General features: G+C 34.9%; 1 protein-coding gene across 1 annotated transcript; it reads left to right on the top strand.

Annotated features, from left to right (window-relative positions):
• Positions 1-7,101: 7,101 nt before the first annotated feature.
• Positions 7,102-21,717, top strand: LOC127710889 (uncharacterized). The gene is made up of 2 exons (XM_052216850.1): positions 7,102-7,251; positions 19,059-21,717. Exon 2 carries the CDS (start codon positions 19,464-19,466, stop codon positions 20,796-20,798), a length of 1,335 nt encoding a protein of 444 aa, XP_052072810.1. The 5' UTR covers positions 7,102-7,251; positions 19,059-19,463; the 3' UTR covers positions 20,799-21,717.
• The last annotated feature ends 457 nt before the right edge of the window (positions 21,718-22,174 follow it).

The following is a 22,174-nucleotide window of genomic DNA, read 5'->3' as shown; positions in this document are numbered from 1 at the left end:
AGACGTACGAAAAAATGTAAAAAAAAAACGTTTAAAGGGCCATTACTCCTTAAGGAGTCAATAGACTATTTTGATCATATGAGCTATTTGTAGATCCTACTTAGCTGAACATGTTTGCCATTTACACTCTCTCTCTATCTATTATAATATTAAAGATAATAACCCAAAACAGTAAAATTTCATAAAAATAAACTATTTCGGACAGTAACCCTACAATGGGTGGTCCAATTGGTCTGAAAATTTCATAGCAGATACATTTTGACTTATTCATCACTTTAACTCCATGTCACTTTTGCTCTAACTGCTATAGTTTTTGAGATAAAAGCCAAAATCTGCATTTGACCCCTATGTTCTATTTTTAGCCATAGCGGCCATGTTTGTTGATGGATCAAAACTTCGGATACAATTTATAAATCAGTTACCTTAAGGAACATTCAGTTAAAGTTTAGAAGTATTAGACCCAGTAGTTTCAGAGGAGAAGATTTTTAAATGTGATGAACAAATTGTGTAAAATTGTCTTTAAAGGGCAACAACTCCTTAAGGGGTCAATTGACAAATGCTTTAGTTTTTTGAGATATAAGCCAAAAACTGCATTTGATCCCTATGTTCTATTTTTAGCCATGGCGGCCATGTTTGTTGATGGATCAAAACTACGGATACAATTTATAAACTAAATACCCTAAGGAACATTCAGTTAAAGTTTGAAGGTATTTGGCACAGTAGTTTCAGAGGAGAAGATTCTTGAAATAGTTTACGACGACGACGACAGACGACGGACGACGACGGACGCCAAGTAATGGCATAAGCTCACATGGGGCCCTTCGGGCCCCGGTGAGCTAAAAAGAGGCTCACATGGCATAACATGGATTTCGCTTTTTATACAATAACTTCTGGTATCTATGATGAGGTTTTTCTACGCAAGAGTAAACGGATTATTTTACTGAACGTTCACAAATATTTTAGAAGTAAAAGAGAGGAGGAAGATTACTAGGTAAAGATGATCACCACATTCCTTTTAATATTCTAAAGCAATCACAAGGAGTATGCGATATATGCGGGCGTCCAACCCTCCCCTAACCTATGACTATGGTGTAACAGCACAGCATAAGAACGTTAACAAACTGTAGAAATCCGTTGAAAATGGTGAAACTCATCAGAACGGAACAAAACACACACAAAAAATTGCCAACTATCAATTAAAGGCAACAGTAGTATACCGCTGTTCAATAGTCATCAATCGACTAAGCGAAAAATTATAAATTCAAATAATCTTATAATATCGAACCTACAAGCATTCACATTAAACGGAAGATTTGTATCTATCAATTAAAGATTCTAGAAGATTTTTGGTGTTTTGATCTTTAAAAATAATGATTTATTTCTTTCTCGTCAAAATTAATACGCAAGAATGAAAAACGTTTCCAGTATAAAAAAATATCAACCAGTGATTTCTTCATAACAATTTCAAGAAGGAAAGCGTTTGTGTGCACTTAAAAATAAAGCCCCCCAAAAAGTATGTCATCGACCTGTCAAAAAATCTATTAGTAATTTCCATGTTTTTTTTTCTCATTTGTTTTTAAGAAAAGAGTTGTCTTTCTTCAGAACGCTGAATCAGACGTCATAGAACAAGTTTGTCGCAATTTTCACAAATATCACAAATTGGACGTTTGAAACCCATGCAAACTCAAAGTTTCAATAATTACAACAAAATATACACCTTCTTTATTGTACGTAAAATAAAGTTTTGCTACGTCTTTTTCGGTAGAAGGGAGACAATCCCAATGTTATAGCTGAAATTTTTGGACTGACCTAAACTGTATATACTTTTTTGTCGAAAAGAAGAGTCTTGTTGTACTTATATAGTTTTCAATCACAATCACATACAAAGCAATAATATCTTTTGATGTTGTCTTGCAATGAATATCATGGTATTTTTGTGATTGTCTTGAGTTTTAATTAACTTAAGCTGACTCCCGTAATGTCTTGTCGAGATGTTATTTACAGGTGTACAAACAAAACAATATGATGATTGGCTCAAGGCAACGAGACACCAAACTTACTACGTGATTAAACTAGAATGAATTTAGAGGTTATATTGTTGAACAAAGTATATCGATCTGATTGCTTTCTACTAACAGTAGTTACCTTTCTTATCAAATCAATTTTTATTAAAATAAAAAATAACGTAACTTATGAATGACCTCAAACTATTTATGTTAGGTCTTCTCGTTACATAATAAAGGATGATTAATGAAAAGAGATCTACGCAGTAAAATTTTGGTCTCGTTTCTAATTAGGCTAACGTTACCTCTAAGAAAACTTGTTCGGGTCTCAATGAACGAAAAAGAGGCAATCTGCACACCTCGGCAGATTCATCTACGCTACACCTGACGTTAGATTGTTATCTGCCGAGGTTAATTTGCCAAATGGTAATATGGGTGAAATTTCATGATGAACAATCGATCCCAGAAAGCCTATGGTATTACAACCTTTTCTGACAAGACATTTTAAGGTACTAGTAATATATACATGTATCTTCTTCGTTTACATGATTTCTTGTGTGTTCCATAGTGAGGTCATATAATCTGCTGACTGGATAGTTTAAATTTGATGTTTTGGTGAAAACTGAATCTTTTTACCGAAAAGATCATTCGCTTTATGGCTTAATGTTTTCAAAATGCCATGAGATGGATGAAAAGTAATAGCGAAAACAGAAAATGCATTAACCAAAGAAAATGTTTTCGAACCGGTCATAGATACCCCTTGAATCAATAAAATACATAATATGTACTAACGTACTTTTCAAAACACAGATGTGATAGAGAGAGACCAAACTTTTGGAAAGCAAAATATCTGAAACTTTTATGAGCATTTAAATTTAGAACATATTTGGCTTAGCCCTACTTTTAGTATTTAACTACAGATAATTATATACACACTTTGGTAAACTGATGATTTACAATTAGAATGATCATTTAAGTTTGCCAGATCTGAAAAAAAAACTGGTAAATTATGTATCGATGACTTTACGTTCAATGACAAATATTTTACGGAAATTCAGAAGAAGAAATTAACGATCAAATAAAATAGGAAAGTTGTGCAAAGCGTGTCGACCAGGATACAGAATACGGTGATTTTGACCGCATCTGGAAAATTAGTGTGCAGGATTAGGGTTTACATTTTACCTTGGAACAGTCCTCCCAAGTATCCTGAAAAGTTGTCTAAAGGGTTATTTAACTTGCAGAGAGCGTGGCACTATTTCGAAACTAAACATCGAATTTAACCCCTTCTGGACGTGTCTGCGTATTTACACATCCATAAAGTCAAACGAACACTCCTCTTTAGCTTTTACTGTCAAATGGTAAAAACCTAGGAACTACCATATTTCTATTCCCCAGCTAAGTAATTATACTCTCTGGGTCCTTATCTTTTAATATAATTTTTATTAAAAAAAAAACATTTATAGACTTACATGAAGTGTGTATTTCAACGGAAATAGATTTGCAAATTCTTTTCGAAGCATCTGATCCTTATTTCATAATGTGTTCAACAATGAGTGATATTTTCATTTAGATATTTTTTCTCAATCGGAATGTCCACTATACTTCTTCGTTTTTCATTGACCTAATTTCACAATATTCTGCATCTAAGAAAGGACTGTACTATAAATTTCAGGAAATGTTTCATATGAACACCTAATCTTTGAAAATGTGATAGAATTAGTTAGAATAACTTCCCCTTGAAAGCATCAACAGTTCAATAACAAACTTGGTTTGCATTGTATACATGGTATATATGTAGGACTCTAAAGTGCGATGGGGACGCTAAAGTACGATGGTCACGCTAAATTGCGATGGTATGCGCTAAAGTGCGATGCCTCCATACGCTAAAGTCCGATGGTCCGCGAAAGTATGGTCGTAAGAAACGTAGTTGGTTTATGACGTTAACAGTCGTTTATACAAACCAAAAATGAATATGCCGGAAGATAAATTAAGAATATTTGATTGACAAATTTTAAACCGACCATTTTACTATATAGATGCAAAATAGTATACGCATAGGTATCCTGTATCCTGCTTCTATTGGAAGCGAACGGATACATTAATTTTAAATCATTGTTTACGTTGCAGTTTACTTTGCGGTCCCCGTTAAAATATTGTCGATTTTATTGAAAAGTAACGTCGGTAAAATAAAGGTACATGTTTTAAGAGTAAATTATAAATTGTCGGCTAAAACATAGTTTGTACAGTGTATGAAATTATAACATGTATTTGTACTCGAACATCGCCTTTCTCTCGCATTAAAATTAAAGCTTACACAAATAAATCTTACATATTCCGACAAGACAATGAACGAATTTTGTATTAGTAATTTACAATAACGACTGTAAGGGAGATGTTCACATTAGTGATAGACTGTGTGAACGGCAAGCTACACCCATTATCCAAATATTTAATACGCCCGATTTTTAAAAAAAATCATTTTACAGGAAATAAAGCATTTTATGACACCTAAATTATCTTTTTAGCAGTTATTACGTGGTCGTTCTTCTAAAGTTAGAAAAAAAATCACTTAAACCTACAGGTAAATTATATGTTATACCTTAGCATACTAGCTTTTGCTAAAAGACTATTTTTAAACATCCATGTATTTTAACGTTTTAATCCCTCGAACCTTACCCTATTGGTCCATTGCACTTTAGCGTGATATTGACCATCGTACTTTAGCAAACAAACAACCATCGCACTTTAGCGTGAGACACCATCGTACTTTAGCGTAGACCATCGCACTTTAGCGTGACCAACGCACTTTAGAGTACCATCGCACTTTAGAGTCCTACATATATATGTTATGTTTTGTTTTGTTTTGTTGCAAAAAATAAATATGTTTATACTACAGTTATGATATTATTATTAAACAGTATTTACACAAAACACTGTATTTGAAGGATTGTGTTTATAAAAGAAAACTTTTTCGGAAAATTTTATATAAAAAAACGAAGGACACGACAAGGAAATTAAATATGAACAATCAAAGTCCATCTGAAGAAAAAAAGAAAGATGGATATTCAGAATGTAGCCGCAATACGCAAAAATAATTGAAATTTAAGCAGGAATTTCCATTTAGCTTCTCCCTGGTCTTTTGATTTATACCAGAGGGATGTATTTTGCTTCCCTTTTGATGTATATTTAACTACGGACTCTTTGCTGTTGCGATGGTACTTTAAGACGTAGAGAACATTGCACTACCTCGACACGAGGTATCGGGTTTAACGTTTCTATTCTGTTCTGTTATACCGCACAACCAAACGGACGCCCCTATTTGACAAGCGTTTCACTAATGGTTGGAAGAAGATCAAAAGTGATCAAATTGCGATATCCGAGTTTCTTGATATTAAACTGATAATTAGTTTTTACAAGATTATATTATTTTCAAATCACTTCTTCAAGTTTATACATTTGCTTGTAAAAGAGGGGCGAAAGATACCAGAGGGACATTCAAACTCACAGATCGAAAACAAACTGACAACGCCATGGCCAAAAAAGAAAAAGAGAAACAGACAAATAATAGTACACAAGACAAAACATAGAAAACTAAAGACTAAGCAACACGAACCTCACCAAAAACTGGGGGTGATCTCAGGTGCTCCGGAAGTGTAAGCAGATTCTGCTCCACATGTGGCACCCGTCGTGTTGCTCATGTTATTACAAACCCGGTAAATAGTCTAATTCAGTAGGTCACATTCGTGAAAAGGGAACGGGATTGTAGTTACGACATAAGGAACATATCCGATATCATCTGTGAAACGGAGTTTCCATAACGGTCAACCAACTCGTGATGGCGTCCGTAAAATTTACGAAGGGATGATTTCAACTTCACCATTTGGAACTCTTGGTTTAATAGCTTCCTTGTTAGCAGCAACCCTCTATCAAGGAAATCATGATAGGAAATACAATCCCGGGAATATCGTATCAATTGGGAGATATATACTTCGTATGCAGGCGCTGCTGGAATGTTGCTACATAGAAATGGAAAGTTCACAATAGGGAAGCTGAAATCATCTCTTTTGTCGTAAAGTTTTGTTTCAACCGACCCTCATTGTCAGTTTTTAGATGTAAGTTAAGATATGAGGCAGACTTAACTGTATCTGTTGTATCCTTTATCTCTAGTTCGATGGGATAGATGCGTTCAACATAGTCACCAAATTTTGAATTATTTAGTGAGAGAACATCATCTATATAGCGGAAAGTAAAGTTAAAAGATATTGCTAACTTCTTTTCTTTCTTCCTAAGAAGTTCCTATATGAAGTCAGCCTCATAAGAATAAAGGAACAAGTCGGCAAGAAGAGGGGCACAATTGGTTCCCATAGGAATGACGTTCCGATAGTTTGTTGAAAAACACGTCCTCCAAACGTAACAAATATGTTGTCAATCAAGAAATCAAGCATCTTCATAATGTTTGTAAATATATTGAACATACAAAGAGCGATTTTTCTAGTTTTTACTACTAATATGTTAACTACTATAATACTCAACTCAAATTTAAACATTTATATTGCTATTGCATGGTTACTGCGGAAGTTTTTCAGATTTTGATGACAATAATGGAGAAAAGACTTATGAGGACAGAGAAATCTGTGCGGATTTCAAGTTTACACAAATAATTTTTTTCATTATCTTTCATAATTAAAACTTTTTTTCGTTTTGATGACTATCATATTTTACTTAGAAAGCAACAACATTTATAGTAATGAAGAAGTTGAAAAATTATTAATCAAAGTGAAATTCTATATTTTAAAACCGAAAACCGTGGCTAAAACAATCTCTTGAGGTTCAATCAACATTTTCATGTAGTTAAAGTCCACGGGTACCAAGCGACTTTAATGCCCTAATTTTCATTTGCCCTCTAGATTGGAATCCGTTTTTTTTTAAACTTTCTTAATCCTCTATACGTTCTTTGCTATTTATAAATATAACGTCAATATTCAGGTTTTTAAAAACACTAAAAATAGATTATTATTAACATGATAGGAAAATTCTTTATGATTAAAGGATCTATTTAAAGCATTTAAATCAACATAAGTCAAAACAATATCCGAATCCAAAGATATATCACATGTAATGATGGAATGTGGATTTCCCAGTAACTATTGCTTTTAAGATACTAGAAATGGCAAGGGGTATTCCAAATGTAAAGTTCTTTACCCAGTAGCTTTCGATTTGAAAATAGCAGGTTTCAAGGTGTATGATGGTAAGTATGGAATGTTACTTATGGTCATAATAAACTATTTTTTTTTTGTAAATCTCATTTGTGCCTTTATGCATATATTGATTTTGAGAAAATAGCAGATTTTTAAAGACTTTTATTCTATAAATTAAACACACTCCAGTTCAACTACAAATATACATGTTTTTTTCTACCGCTACCGCTAGGAAACTGTTTTTGAAATAAGTTCTGGTATTTGTTTTAGATCAGATAGTTGAATATTGTACATAATTTTATACTTTCGTTTTTGATCATTGCGTCTTAAATAAATTAAACACAACCAAAGGATCATCATTAAATATTTTTTATATATTCAATTTTTTCTTATTCTTTGACTACAGTGAGAATATAAGTTTTCTAAAAAGATACGAGGAAAAAATTTCACGAAAGTAAAAAAAAAAGGACTAGTAATTTTGTCAGAAAGTAAACTGTTTAGCTATTATAGATTCTAGCTGAAATATTATTATTTTTATTAAATATAAGTGTTTCAATTTCATTTTGTTATATTGAAAACTGGAATGTTAGTTTCGTTTTCAGTGCATGCATGAGTTGTTCCCCTTAGCCTATTAGATGGTTTAATATGTTGAAAGCACACTGGCATTCAAACCATTTCTATTATCTTGTATTTATTTCTAGATAATGCAGTACACACCTCTATAATAAAGTAATGTTGAATTTTATTTTTCGGGTTACCAAACGACCGTCTTAATTGATATTGCTAACATTTTACTCCTTTCTGCTTAGAAAATATCATAAAAGATGTGTACTGTATTTTGAATATCGACGTGTGTTCTTTTTTTGTAACCTCTATCTCTGTTTTACAAATAGAGACACCATATCGCCAGTAAGCAGAGAAAACTATAACACATGTGATTGTTAGAAAGGCACATTTAATAATGATCGTGAGGCGGTAAACAATAAAGGGAAATAACCCATCAATAATCATACATGTATAAGACACATGGAGTAAGGGAGATAATACAAATCAATACATGTAACAATCAATACAATACACTGGCGCAACTTCTTTTCTCCTTTAAAGTCTCTCTCTCTATATATATATGTGTAATATGCTCACAATTGTTAACTAATAATCTCTGTTATATTAAGAACATGAATGAAAAAAATGTGATCAATATGCATAAACTAAACACATAACCATCAATAAGAAAAAAATATCTTCATCGAATGCAATCAAATGAATGTATATATATATTGTTTAAATAGTTAAACAAAAAATACTGTGCATATACATTGTAATAAACATAAAATGAGCAGTAAATGAAATACAGAAAGTAATATGACGAATGTCTAAGTTAACAACCTAAAGACGAGTGAGCATTAAATTTAAAAGGCAATGAAATCTTCAAACCGCGCTGGCGTTTTCAATTCGGAGCGCTTACGGAGAACGCGTTTATTATCTTGTTCATTGCTTGACTTACTATGTGTCAAGTCACGTTCGAGACTATTATCAGGTTGCCCAGTCGGCTCGTCCTGATTTTCAACATCGTCGATATTTTCGCAAATAAGAATAGGCGGGGGCTCCGCGCGAGCTGGTGGTAGGTCACGGATAAGCCCAGGAATGCTATCTTCATCATGGTCATCACAATCAGACTCCTGATTGTATACGTTCTGAGAATATCTTGGATTTCGGTAAACACTTATAGTGTTTAAAACTTTATAACATTTCGAAAGTTTTACTTTGTAGGACGAAGCGCGGAGTTGACTGCCTGCAAATTTTTTGATGAAACACCATTCGCCATCACGCGCTACAACAAGGTACCGATCTCTCGATTGGGTCTTTGACCTGTCGGTATAAAGGTAAACCAAATCCCCTATAGAAATATCAGGGCTCGGACGACCGGGTCGACTGCATTTAGAAATTTCACTAAATCCGTGATTTTTATTTCGGGCCTCGTGTTGTGCGTGAATAAGGTTCATGTTAGAAATTGGCAATTGTTCATGAGTAAACTGACTTCTTTGAGTCCATAGTTCGCGGGAGGACAATCCACGCTGGCGAAGCCTTGAATTAAGTCTCGTGGTAGCAATAACTAGTGTATTTTCAGATAGAGGAGAATGATCGCGTTCCTCACGAAGTAACTCGTCTTCAAGCTCAGCGATGGCTTTATCGGCAACTGGATTTTTGTCGATACTCGAACGACAACACTAGGATCGTTTAAAGGCTTTAAAGGTATCAATAAGTGTATTAGCCCATCTCGCAAGCTACCCAGTTTTTCGTCTTTGATAAAGCACGTACTAGTGTACGACGTTACAGTTTCTCTGACGACCAGGATGAATTGACGGTTGCGCTTAATAACGTCGCCAAGATAAGCTATGTAAGGGTAAGATATGCCAACCAAGTCCGGTGGGTCTTCTGTAGACTGCTCGACGAGGCTCTTAGGGAACCGTTTTAAAGACGCGCATGTGTGACAGGAGTCACTAGCTTGTTCGACCGCCTTTGGCATATCTAAAGCGTAAAAGTGACGTTTTAAGACGAGGTTCAATTGGTGTTTTGACGGATGTTCCAACTTAATATGTAGAGCGGTGACGAGTACGTCAAGAACGCTACGTGGAACAATGATCAATTCGTTGGGTGGAACAAGCGGATCACAACGCCGAACAACTAACAAACCGTCTTTGGCGATTGATGCAACATTCAGGTAACGTTTGACGTCCTTGATGTTTGTCAGTTTTTTGGAGGGCAGAGTGCCTTGTTTTAAATGAGCGTGAGATCAGGGCATTCTGATTGAATATTAATCCAGGCCGACCTGGTGGTGAAAGGTAGGCAAAATTCGTCATTGAGAACGTCTTGAATGCTTACCGCTCGTACGACAGAATCTTCGGTACGCGATATAAAGCAACAAACCTGACAATTAGGCTCTGTACATACGGGTGCGTTTCTGCTTGCAAAGTCAGATGGAATATTTGCACGACCGGATAAATGATTGACGCTGACCTGGAATCGGCTTACAACGGAAAGAAACGATGTGACTGGCCGAAAATTCACCACCATATAGTTTTTCAAAGCCCTGTACGCATGGTTTACTGTCTGTCAACACATTAGCTTGCAGTTTTGACTGAACAATAAAGGGACTGAAATGTTTCACACTAGCGGCAATGAAAAGCGCTTCGATTTCACACGGTAGCCACAACACTTGATGTTTACGCAACTTAGCACTGAAAAATCCTGCTAAGGACACTTTACCGTCACGATTTATGTATAGGGTCGCTCCGATACCGCGTTTAGTGACAGATCCGTCTGTGACTATCCACAGTTGATCACTGCATTTAGGTAGCGTGATGGCTTTACGGGAGCTCAGAGACTATTGGGCAAACTCGAACTGTTCTCTTAGCATGTCGGACCAAATAATTTTGTCAGCTGATTTCATACCACTTATTCTCTTCTAACAGGGCTATTAAGTTGGAACAATTCGGTATAACGCGGCCTAGCGAAAATTGAACCCTGTGACCAAATCCAACCTAGGATTGTTATCGATTTTGGACAAATAACAGTTTTGCTAGGTGATAGACAAATTCCTGATTTTTGTAGCGACTGAAGAACGCATTTCCAATTGTATAAAAGCTCTACCGGGATATTACCGCCACAAAATAAGTCATCTGCCAATTTAGCTACGCAACCCTTTTGTAAGAAATCCCCCACAATACGACACATTAGTTCTTCAAGAGCCGTTTCGGAACCAGGCATTCCCATCGCACAACGTGTATATACGCGAACTCTACGATAAGGGGTCGCGACTCCGCAATACTTCATCGAATCTTTTGCCAGGGGAATTTGGTAAAATGCGCTTGTAAGATCAGACTTGATTATATATTTCCACTGTGCGATCGTACGGAGTGTGAAATCCACGTCGGGCATAAGAGAGGGTTGCGGCTTACTATATCTGCCAACATCGGCAAATGCCGTTACAAGTCGGAAACCACCGGAAACTTTTTTGGCAAGACATGAAGGGTTAATATACTCGACTGAAATTCCGACGTCTTCGGGTTTACGGAACACTCCTTTACTTTCCAATTCGTCTAATCTGTTTTGGAGTTCTACCAAATTATTTTATGAATACTGTGGCATTCTACCTTTCCTTTGGGGAGGCTGGACAGGGCCCATATTAACAGATGCTTCAAATGGACCTATTGCCCCATTATACCCTTCAAAATTAGGACTAAAAACTTCACTGAACTTTCGCAGAAGTTCATTAAACTGGGTTTGGAGATCTTGACTAAGTAAATTATCTGGGTCTACAGAGACTTGTTTGCAAAAGTGGGAAGTATGTGTTGTGTCTATGTAGTTTGTTGTTTTTAGGTCACGGATATTGTCGGGAGCCTCTGGTGCGTTGTCTACTGTAGTCGTAAGTCGTACTCGACAGAAATGTTCATTTCGTTGTATGAATTGCGGTACCGACGCGTTATTCACGATGCGTATTTTGCCTACGACAGACTGAGCAATTTGCGGACTGGGCCAATCTTTCGTACGAGAAGGTCAGTGTGAGGCTCGATCGCGATAATGCAATCCGATTCTATTTCCGATGGGATGTCGTATTCGCCGTAACATCCTGGCCAAACTACTGAACTTGCTGTAGGAGCCCGGATAAGAAAGGCATGTGTTTTACGTACGCGAGTATTACTAGAGTTAAGTTCCTCGTTTGGGCTACCATAACTAACAGTTACCTTGTCGCGTATTACGATTTTATGTTTGCTAAGGAAAATCGCGATGTCGTTCGATGACATGAAAGGGATACCGGCGTGTATATCAACGTCCAAGTCGTTACTACTAAGGCCTCTAACTGTAACTCGATTCCGTCTCTCGAAAGTGTGAAATGGCATTCACCAACTATATTTAACGGGGTAACACCGTCAGCTTGTAGATCGGAATGGTTGCTTTTCTTAATTGTTACGCCGATGTAATCCGCGGAAGAAGCTTTTATGATACTCACCTCAGCACCCGTATCTAGTATTAGCTCAAGCGGGAAATGTTTATAAAATGCCTTAAAGTAAGGGGACTGTTTAGTGCTCACCCGTCTTAAAGCAGATACAACTCTAAGCTTACTGGGACCTACATTATATATCATTTAAAAATGAGACTTGTTCATTATCAACATTGTCCTCAGACTCACTATCAACTATTTCTGTACAATAAGATTGCCTAACTCTGGACATATATTGTTTGTCTTCATCAAGTAAATATTTACAAGAACTTAAAAAATGTTGGGACGGACGACCTGCTTGCTTACATAAAACACAACACCTTATTTGACGACCAGTTCTTATACTACCTGTCTTCTGTGCACTTCTGTCAAAATGTTTGTCTTTCATTGACGCCCGTAAAACCTTGGCATCAGTGGCTGAATGAATTTCGTCAAGTAAACTATCAAGTGCCTGTGAAATTTCAGGTTTCAAAGAAGCTAATGTTTTGGACCGTAATTCAGTTCCATATCGCTGCTTCACTAGGTTGGGCAAGTCACGATTAATACGTCTTAACCAAGTAAGTACAATCAGGTTTTCCAAAGAAGGCGATAGTTCTTCGTCGGCTTCAGGTACTTCTCCGTGGTGATGAATATTACCACCGGCACAAAGCAAATTGTCTTCAATAAAACTAGCCAGTCGCTGAAATAGGTCCTCAGGACGCTCATTTGGTTCCAAAAAGATGCTATTAAAATCAAGAAAGTGTCCACCAGTAGACTGAAATCCGTAGTGTTGACGAATTGACTGCCAGATAGAATTAATTGATGTCGAATTTTTAATTATAGTGTTCCTTGAAATAATCGGACAGTAATTTGCTATTTGCCCAAGCATAAGGAGTTCGTCGGTTAGCTTCGGCAACCTCCTCGCCATCGTCAGCAATGCCACGCAAAGGATTGGCGTTGGTTTTCTTCAGCCATGTAAATCCATCTACAAGGAACGCTGCGAAGTTTTGATCAAGGGACAAGGTATATTGTAAGTTTTGTCTCCATGCTTCAAACGATGTTATTGTTTCAACTTTTGAGAGTGACCATTGTTTTGGAGCACGTGTGCCTGCCATTTTGTAAAGATCAATTAAGTCCAACAATAGAAAATGTTGTCGTGTTAGTCAAAATAAATGACAAATTTTCCTGCTCACCTTTTACTTCTAGAGTGGAATAATGTTCAAATTCATGAGTTATTTGAGATGTGGGTTTCTTAAACCGCTGCCGCCACGCCAGTAGGCAGAGAAAACTATAACACATGTGATCGTTAGAAAGGCACATTTCATAATGATCGTGAGGCGGTAAACAATAAAGGGAAATAACCCATCAATAATCATACATGTATAAGACACATGGAGTAAGGGAGATAATACAAATCAATACATGTAACAATCAATACAATACACTGGCGTATATCATTAGTTACATGGTGTGTTAGTGACCTAATACAATATATATATGGGGTCAGTAAATTCCATATGGAGTGAGAGCGAAGCTCGAATACCCATATGGAATTTACTGATCTCATAGTTGTAATAATAATTTATTCCAAAAGCAATACAGCTTATAGGATACATACACATACTAATAATAACTTTACATACACCAATGTAAGAATTTTTACAAGAGATACATATTATATTTATATATATATATATAGAGGTGTGCATAAAAGAAAATATAATACATAATACAAAATACGAAATACGAGCGGAGAATGATATACTTAAATAAAGTGAGAACAAATATACCATATAATGCAATTAAATTCTAAGTTTTTCTGCTGATTTTGAAAATATACCTATGTTATTTAATTCATATTATCGTATTAGGTCACTAGCACACCGTGTGACGAATTGATCTTACCGACTATCTTCACATGTGGCATTTACACTAGCGGCCTATCAAAATGATTACGTCTTCAATACATAGTATTAAGAACCTACTTAAAAAAAATGCCAACAATTACAACTTGTTAGCTTTGAATTTGTTTTATGAATTTATTTCAATCGTTCATTATCAATTTCGTCGTCTGTTGAAACCTTTCAGATTATTTTTTTGTTTTGAAAGGAAAGTAACTCCTTACCAAACACATATATATGGTAACTAAACAATAACAACTTGTTACCTTTAAACTTGATTTATATATTTATTTCGATCGTTCATCATCAATTTCTTCCATATAGATTTTTGGGTATATGATGTTGTCTATATCAAAAACATCTGTTTTGTTTTGAAAGGGAAGTAACTCCTTCCTAACCCCATATATATGGTAACTAACCCCATATTTTTTTAGGACACCCTATATCAAATATATAAAGTCACCACGTGTAGTCCTTTAACCAATCATATCCCCATAAATCTATAGCAGGTCAGATAAATATACATATATATATGTACCTGTAGGCTGTAACAACGTAACAAGTTCATAAAAACACAAATGAAAATACTTCACGAGAGTATGAATTGGACCAAATAGGTCTAGAATCAGACGTCACCCTTATCCATGTGGTATTTAGATTTACAGCGTGTTCGGTTTCCATCCAACATGACCGACAATGCTATAAAAAAACATAGGAGAAATATGAAAATATCTTCTTGTGTCCGTTTCTTCCTTTTTGTAGCTTTGGACACGATGTTTTCTAAATGGAACATAAAATCAAAACACTGTTTCCTTTTAGATATGCGTGTTCATCGTTCATGTGTTCAATTAAAAATGTTGATTTAAAATTGAATTCATAAAAAATAAGAAATAACACAAAAAAGTAACGTTATAGATGTACGGATAAAGAATTGTAACCCGATAGTGTTCTGACAAATATAAAAAAAAAAGACAGAAACGAGGATTGAACTTACTACGAACTGCAGCTTTAGGGAATATACCTTTGGAGCCGTGTTTTATTGGAAGGGTATCCATATTTTATTTTGTATGCAAAACTCTTTGTTTTCCTTTTAGGTCAAATTTCAATTTGAGTGTATAGAGAAAAGAATTAAAACACACACTTTCACGATCGTTTGTGTTACACACCCGTTTCACTCGATTATTAGACTGCATTATTTCTCTATCATTAAGTTGAGTGCTTTCAGCTAGCGTTATACACTATGGACATTCTTTGAGACTGTTTCATTAAGTATGGCTTTACTTGCAATTTGTTATTACTTTTTTAATATATCAATATTTAAGTGTAGAAGGCTTATTCTCAACGGATTTTAATGCTTCGTTCTTCGTGATCCTTTTTGTATTAAACTAGGGTCGGTAACAAGAAGCTCTCGTAACACTTAAGATTAGCTTAAGACTGTCTTAATAGTTACTAAGAGTGCAACAAGAAGCAATCTTACATTAATCATAGAATGATTGACAGCCCTTAAGACATTTCAATTTCCTACGGATTTAAGGGAATTCTTTGCATCTCCAATAAACTTATCAATTCGGGTAACTCGAAAACATCTTAATTCTTATGTCTTTTAGTAAGAACTCTTTGCATCAACTTAATCATCTACGAGCGTAACACGATTCTTACTTAACACGTTTTTATGTAAGTGTGGTTCTACCAACCCCTTAACTACTCTTTGAATGAAAATGGCGCTTGTTTTACATATGATTAATAATTTACAAGTTTGAGCTTTCTAAAAAGCTGTGGACTGCATCGCTCTATCATAATTTAAGGTAACATGTGTGCATGTGGTTGTTGATTCTTATTAAAAATGTGGTATTTTTAGATATTGATTCATATAAAATGAATTTACTTTAAGAGTGTGTGTTATACACCCATGCTTTTAAAATTTTGTTGAAAATTAAAACATTTACAAATAGACACGACTCTGGAAGTTTGCCTCTCTGGAGGTGTGTCAAGATTGGCAGAAGTTATGAGATACAGATAATGCATTTTTGTAAACATTTCATAGGAACATTGTATAGCAAAACAAATCGTGCATATTGAAGATAAACAAAGCAAATAATTAATAATTTATATTTCAATATTGAATTTCAGTGTGCAATATATGCATAATAAAACGAACATGAATTAATGACAGTTGATCGGAACTGAAATACACATAGTTAATTTTCCGGCATTTGATGTCTTATCCTGAGACGAGAAAAGTCTGTAATTCTTTATCTCATTTAAGCCAATAGCTGTTGCTGTATCTCAGACGCATCATAAAGCAACCAATCAGAATCTATATGTGATAAGTAATTATTTCAAGATGGAGTGTATGTCGACTGAAACTAATAGCTCCGCACCGTGATGCGAAGCAAAAACAGGCGAAGAAACTAAGATAACCTTACAAGACGTTTATTCCATGACGCTAAAATCCTCATGATTTTGTGACGGATTGACAAATTATCAAGAACTGTCGATTAGACATAGCTGCATATATATATGATTTATGGCTTAATTACACCTTATATAAGAATGCCGGATTTTGATTGATTGTTAGCCAGTGTATTTTTCGCATATTCTAAAACAATTTCCTCATTTCAAACGAATTTGCCTGTTTTTTCACCACTGCCGGTGAATTTGCCTCAAATTCCCCTCTCTGCCGTGGTATTTGCCATTTTGGATATTCCTTTTTTACCCTCGCGAGCCTCTTCCCGCCAAAATCATTCAGTATTCGCACTTGAAAAATACACAGAGACTATTAGTAATGCATAGGAAGCCACATTAAATTTTGAAAAGACGTTGAGATGTTGTCTACTTCCAAAAGAAATTTAAAAGAGGAGGAAATGCTATAATAAAGGCAACAGTAGTATACCAGTGTTCAAAAGTCATGATAGATTGGTTAAAAGCAAATAAATCTCATGGGTTACAAACCAAAACCGAAGGAAATTCATCAACTATAAGAACAAAAAGAAAAACAAAAGAACTACAAAAACAAACGCCGACATACATAGAAACGCACTTTTTGATTACATCTGTCATATTCCTGTCTTGGTACAGGACATTTTAAGAAAAAATGGTGGATTGAACCTGGTTTAATGGCTATCCAAACCTCCCGTTTTAATTAAGGAGTGTCATTTCTAATCTTCCCTCCTCTGTGCTGGATATTGCAGAAAACGAATACAAAAAGGAACAAAACTTGGAATCATTATTGGTTTAATGAGTTGGTTTAATGAGTCGAAATCAAATCGAAAAGATTCAGAGAAAGAATTGAACAATATTGGACATACCGGAAAACAATTTGCCGAATTTGTCATGTTAGCGTAAGTTATTACTTTGTGTCCGTCGTTCATATGTAACCTTCTGACATTTCAAAATCAATACTTGAAAAAAAGAAAGAAAATAAAGTGAGAGAAAAAAAAACCCAACAAATCACCAAAAATACACCAAAATAACAAACCCAAAGAAAGGAGTTTTTGAATAAAACATTTGACAAAAAAAATAACAGAAGGAAGAACCAAGAATTACTCAAAGATAGTGAGTTTTACAAGTTATTGTATTTTTCTCAACAAAAATTGTACAAGTAATTACTTGTACAATTATATTTGTACAAGTAATAACTTGTATGATGACATCGTAGACGTTTAATGTGTTGTTCATAAGTAAGGTCGTAAGTTTCCTCGTTTGAATTGTTCTAAATTTTTCATTCCGGGGCCTAATATTGCTGACTATGTTGTATGGTTTTGCTAATTTTTGAAGGCCATACGGTGACATATAGTTGTTAAAGTCTACGTCATGTGGTCTCATTGGCAATCATACCAAATCTGTTTCTTTTTCAATGATCCTCAAATTTCCAACAAAACTATAAATCATCGTTGTTCGGGGTTACGAAAATGAATGCAATCTTTCCTTTAGTCATAAATAGATAACCAATGAAAATGCATCGATAATAAACTGGTCATGTCAAATTTTCCTTTGGGGGAGGGGTGATATCCTCTTGTTTAAAATACGGTTTTCGTGGTCTTTTGCACTGAGCCATAATATGTGTTTTTTTTTCTTAAATATTCTCACGTTGTTAACTTAATCAGGATCAATAATTTAGCAGAATATATTTATGTAAGAAAAATCCCGTTACTTCAAAAGCACGAAAGATTTTAATTTGGCAATGACAAAATCAAAGAAAGAAAACGTTGATGGACAGGACGGAAAGTTAGTAAGTGTGCTTATGATAAGACCGTCTTAGGGGTATTCTTAAACGATGTAAAGAGAAAGAAAAAGGCAAGGATAAAGAATGGTTCTGGTTACACTCTTAAAAGATTCTTAGCGCACTCTTTGTGCTATCGTAAACTATGACTTACGAGATCTTTAAGAGATGTTTCTTGTTACTGGCCCCTGATCGAGATAAAAAAAAAAGAGAATGGTCAGAAAAATAGTGTAGGTTAATAAATTCAATTGCTGACACCAAATCAAGAACTTTTTTAAGCAGTTTTCGATATTACTATTGTTATTTTCTTTAATGGAATGTAGTGTTCACAACTTTTAAGACTCATGGAAAGTAAGATCTGTAGTCCGTTTCACAAAAACCCACGACTAAGATTGATCGTAAGTATATTGAATTGTTCACGACTTACGACCAATCTTAGTCGTAAGTTTTTTTGTGAAACCTGCTTCTGATCACCAGTCTGAGCTGAATATTAACATGCCTGAGTAGTTTATATGACATCAATTGTGGTCAATGAAATCTGTGAACGAAGTAGTAACAAGCTCTAAAACAGATGACTAAAAATGAAATTATTTTTATTTAATTCATTATTGTCGTAGATTAGATATATTTCACTTTAGACGTACAGGAACATCCTGTTTCATGCTTTTTTTTTTAAATAAGGTAAATTTAATTCTATTTTATATACATCTATTATTTTCTAACTAAAAGATATCCCGTTTATCTTTTCAGAGTAATATGCTGACTGCCTATAAGGATCTCTCGAAACAGCGAGAGTCCTTTTATAAAACGTTAGAGGATCAAAGCAAAAATGTTCCGAACGATGTCCGACAGCGCCGATACTGCAAATACATCACAAACTTTGCATCTCATTTCTGTAAAGAACAGTGTATGGTGGTGGGGAGCACGACAGAAGGAACCAGACTGCGATCAAACATAAATGAAGGAGATTTTGATTATCTGATTATATCAGGAGTATCCATACCCGTAGATGCTTTGGAACATAAAGAGGATCTACCTTGTTTTATCCACATAAGAGGTGACAAATTTTAAAATTCGTTTTCTCACAATTTGAAAGACGGGAAATACCTGCACAGCCGCATTCTAAAGGAGGTCGACAGAGAAGCTTTTAGAATAATGCGAGGTCTATTCCAGGTCCTTACAATGCCACGTGTAACCAAGGGGAGACAAACTCTTCACGCCGAATTCAACCGTGAAGCTAAACCTGGCATGTGTCAAGAACATTATGCTGGCTTCGAGGTAGTTGGTGAGGATTTAACTCCCAGTATGAAATCTCTCCTTACCAACCTTCTCAGTATGCTTGCTGAGACAACAAACAACGACATATTTAGTACTACAATAGGCCAGATCTTGGTAGGGTTAATAGTTTCCTCAGTCGGCGATCCGGAGTGTTCTCAGCCGAAAAGAAGAAAACAGGACACTGAGGCAAACGAAAGACGTAACACTGACGATACATCAAACGAAAAAGTATTCCGGGTTAAATTCAACTACAAATCAAGCAAAGATTTTATTGCTGCATTTCCTATTGATGGAAAGCTTAAATGTCTTGAAGAATGGAAATGTAGAATACTGAATAGCGACAAAATATTTTGGCCGAGCACCGAAGCTGTTGATAAAATCTGTCAGTCGGAGGTGTACGTTGTAGCCAAACCGGCTATTGTTGACCCGTGTCCCGACATTGACTTTTGCCTCGGGTTCAACCAAGCTGAAATGATCCTAGCTTCTAGTCTCAGCTCTGATCAAAGATTGTGTGTCCTGCTTCTTAAAGCTCTTCAGAAAGGTTATCTTAAAAAGCACTCTTCATTACTTACAACTTTTCACTGGAAAACTGCCTTTTACCATAAATGCGAACAAATTGATCCAGGTCTCTTTGATCGTTATTCGACTATATTGAATGCCCTTGAAAATGTATTGTCCTACATGATAGATTGCTTAGAGAGAAATTATCTGAAGCATTATTTCATAGAGAGCAATTTAATAGCCCATATTACTGAGACAGAAGCCAATGAAATCCGAGGGAAGATCAAAGAAATTATTGCAGATCCGGAAGCGGCTCTCCAAGTGTATTTCGATATGAATAAAGAATGCGAAAGCTCAAAACAAGAAGAAGAGATTTCTATGAAAGAAATGGAAGAATTGAAGAAATGTAAATTTGATCCTGCAATTAGAATACCAAAAGTAATTACCATGATGTCAGATTTGCAGAAAGAAGCCAAAAGTGACGGTTCTAAACTCACAAAAGCTATTTTGGACACGTTATATATGGTAATTGAGGAGGAGACAGATATCCCAATAAAACGACCAGATACTACACAGAATCCGTTGGACTTCTTAGGAAAAGGTGTCAGTTATTATACAACAGACTTTTCCACACGAGATGAAGAAAAAAAGGCTCTAGAAGACGTCAGGGCGGCTGGGTTTTCCGCAGCTCGTTCATTTTTTAGTTTTTAGTGATGATTAACGTGCTAAATACTGTCTCTACTGCGTTAAAGGTCGACTAACCTTTATATGACTCTTAGATGAAGCATGGCACTCAAAGCGCTTGTCTATCTCTTATGATTGTAAGTGAATGTAAGGACTTTGTTTTCTTTTTAACTTGTATTTTTAAAGTTTGTCAAAAAGGTCAGATATATAGCCTGTTATTATTTTTATTTGGGACTACTTTGATGTTGAGATGAAGCACATATTCTGAAATAAAAGCACTGTTATTTTGCTTTTCTTTTGTTAAATGCATGTACAAGTATTCTCTTGCGAACTTGAATACTCATGTATTTTTCTTGTTTATTTGCACTGTACTAACGAACTGGGTGATATTGAAATGATTTTGTAAAAATATATATTTATCTAATTGAGACATGAAAACAGTAAGGTACTCATATATTAATAATGAACTATGATGTCATAGATAGGGCATAATAACTCGCATTTGACAATGATAATACATCCTTATTGATATTAAACTGTTTTTGCTATTTCCCTTTTTGTGAGCTCTTTGTGTATTTTGGAAGTATTTAATTTTTTTTTTTCAATTCCTTTATCGGTATATCATTTATTTCATTGTCACACATTTTGCGGTATTTCGTTTTAAATTCAGTTCGCTTAATGTTTCAATTTGACAGATATGTACCTAAATTAACCTATTTATTGATATTACAATTTTGCTTTCCCTTTTCGGTAGCTTTTTTTTTAAATTGTTCGGAAGTAATTGTAGTTTACTTTAATCCCTATACTCGTATATAATTTATTTTATATTCAACTTTTTGTATCATGTTATTTACAAATGTTATTTACTATAAACGTTTTGTGAAATGTCATTGTATATTTTGTATGTGTCAATTTTACAAATAAATAGCTGTCTGTGTATACCTATTATTGATATTACACCTTTTCTTTCTTTTATGTACGAATATCCTTCTCATACTCAGAAATCAACCAATCAAAATAATGGATTTGATGTTTCCAAGACAAATCTGAACAATTCGAATTTAGAAACATAGCGTCGACACCTGGAGATTACCGCACATTCAACAAAAAATTTATGTTAGTCTTTGTCATAACATAGACTAATAATGAATAAACACTTTATGACACGAAAGTTTTATTTCCTAGAAATATGAATCCTCACCTTAAATGTGATTGGTTCGTGCTTTATTTTTTGTTTCCTGGTATATTTTTCGAATTTGCTGTCTGGAAAGTTCAAACTTGCATTTTTCTGTGAAAACTGTGTCTTATCACCGGGTAAGTCAGTCACCTTATGGCGGAATGCTTTGCTACTGCCATGATATAGGTGAAATGTCTACAGAACTTCTTAAACCGGTCATTTATAA

The sequence above is a fragment of the Mytilus californianus genome, unplaced genomic scaffold, assembly GCF_021869535.1.
Source record: "Mytilus californianus isolate M0D057914Y unplaced genomic scaffold, xbMytCali1.0.p SCAF_8, whole genome shotgun sequence".
NCBI lineage: Eukaryota > Metazoa > Mollusca > Bivalvia > Mytilida > Mytilidae > Mytilus > Mytilus californianus.
This window is presented reverse-complemented; position numbering and strand designations above follow the sequence as displayed.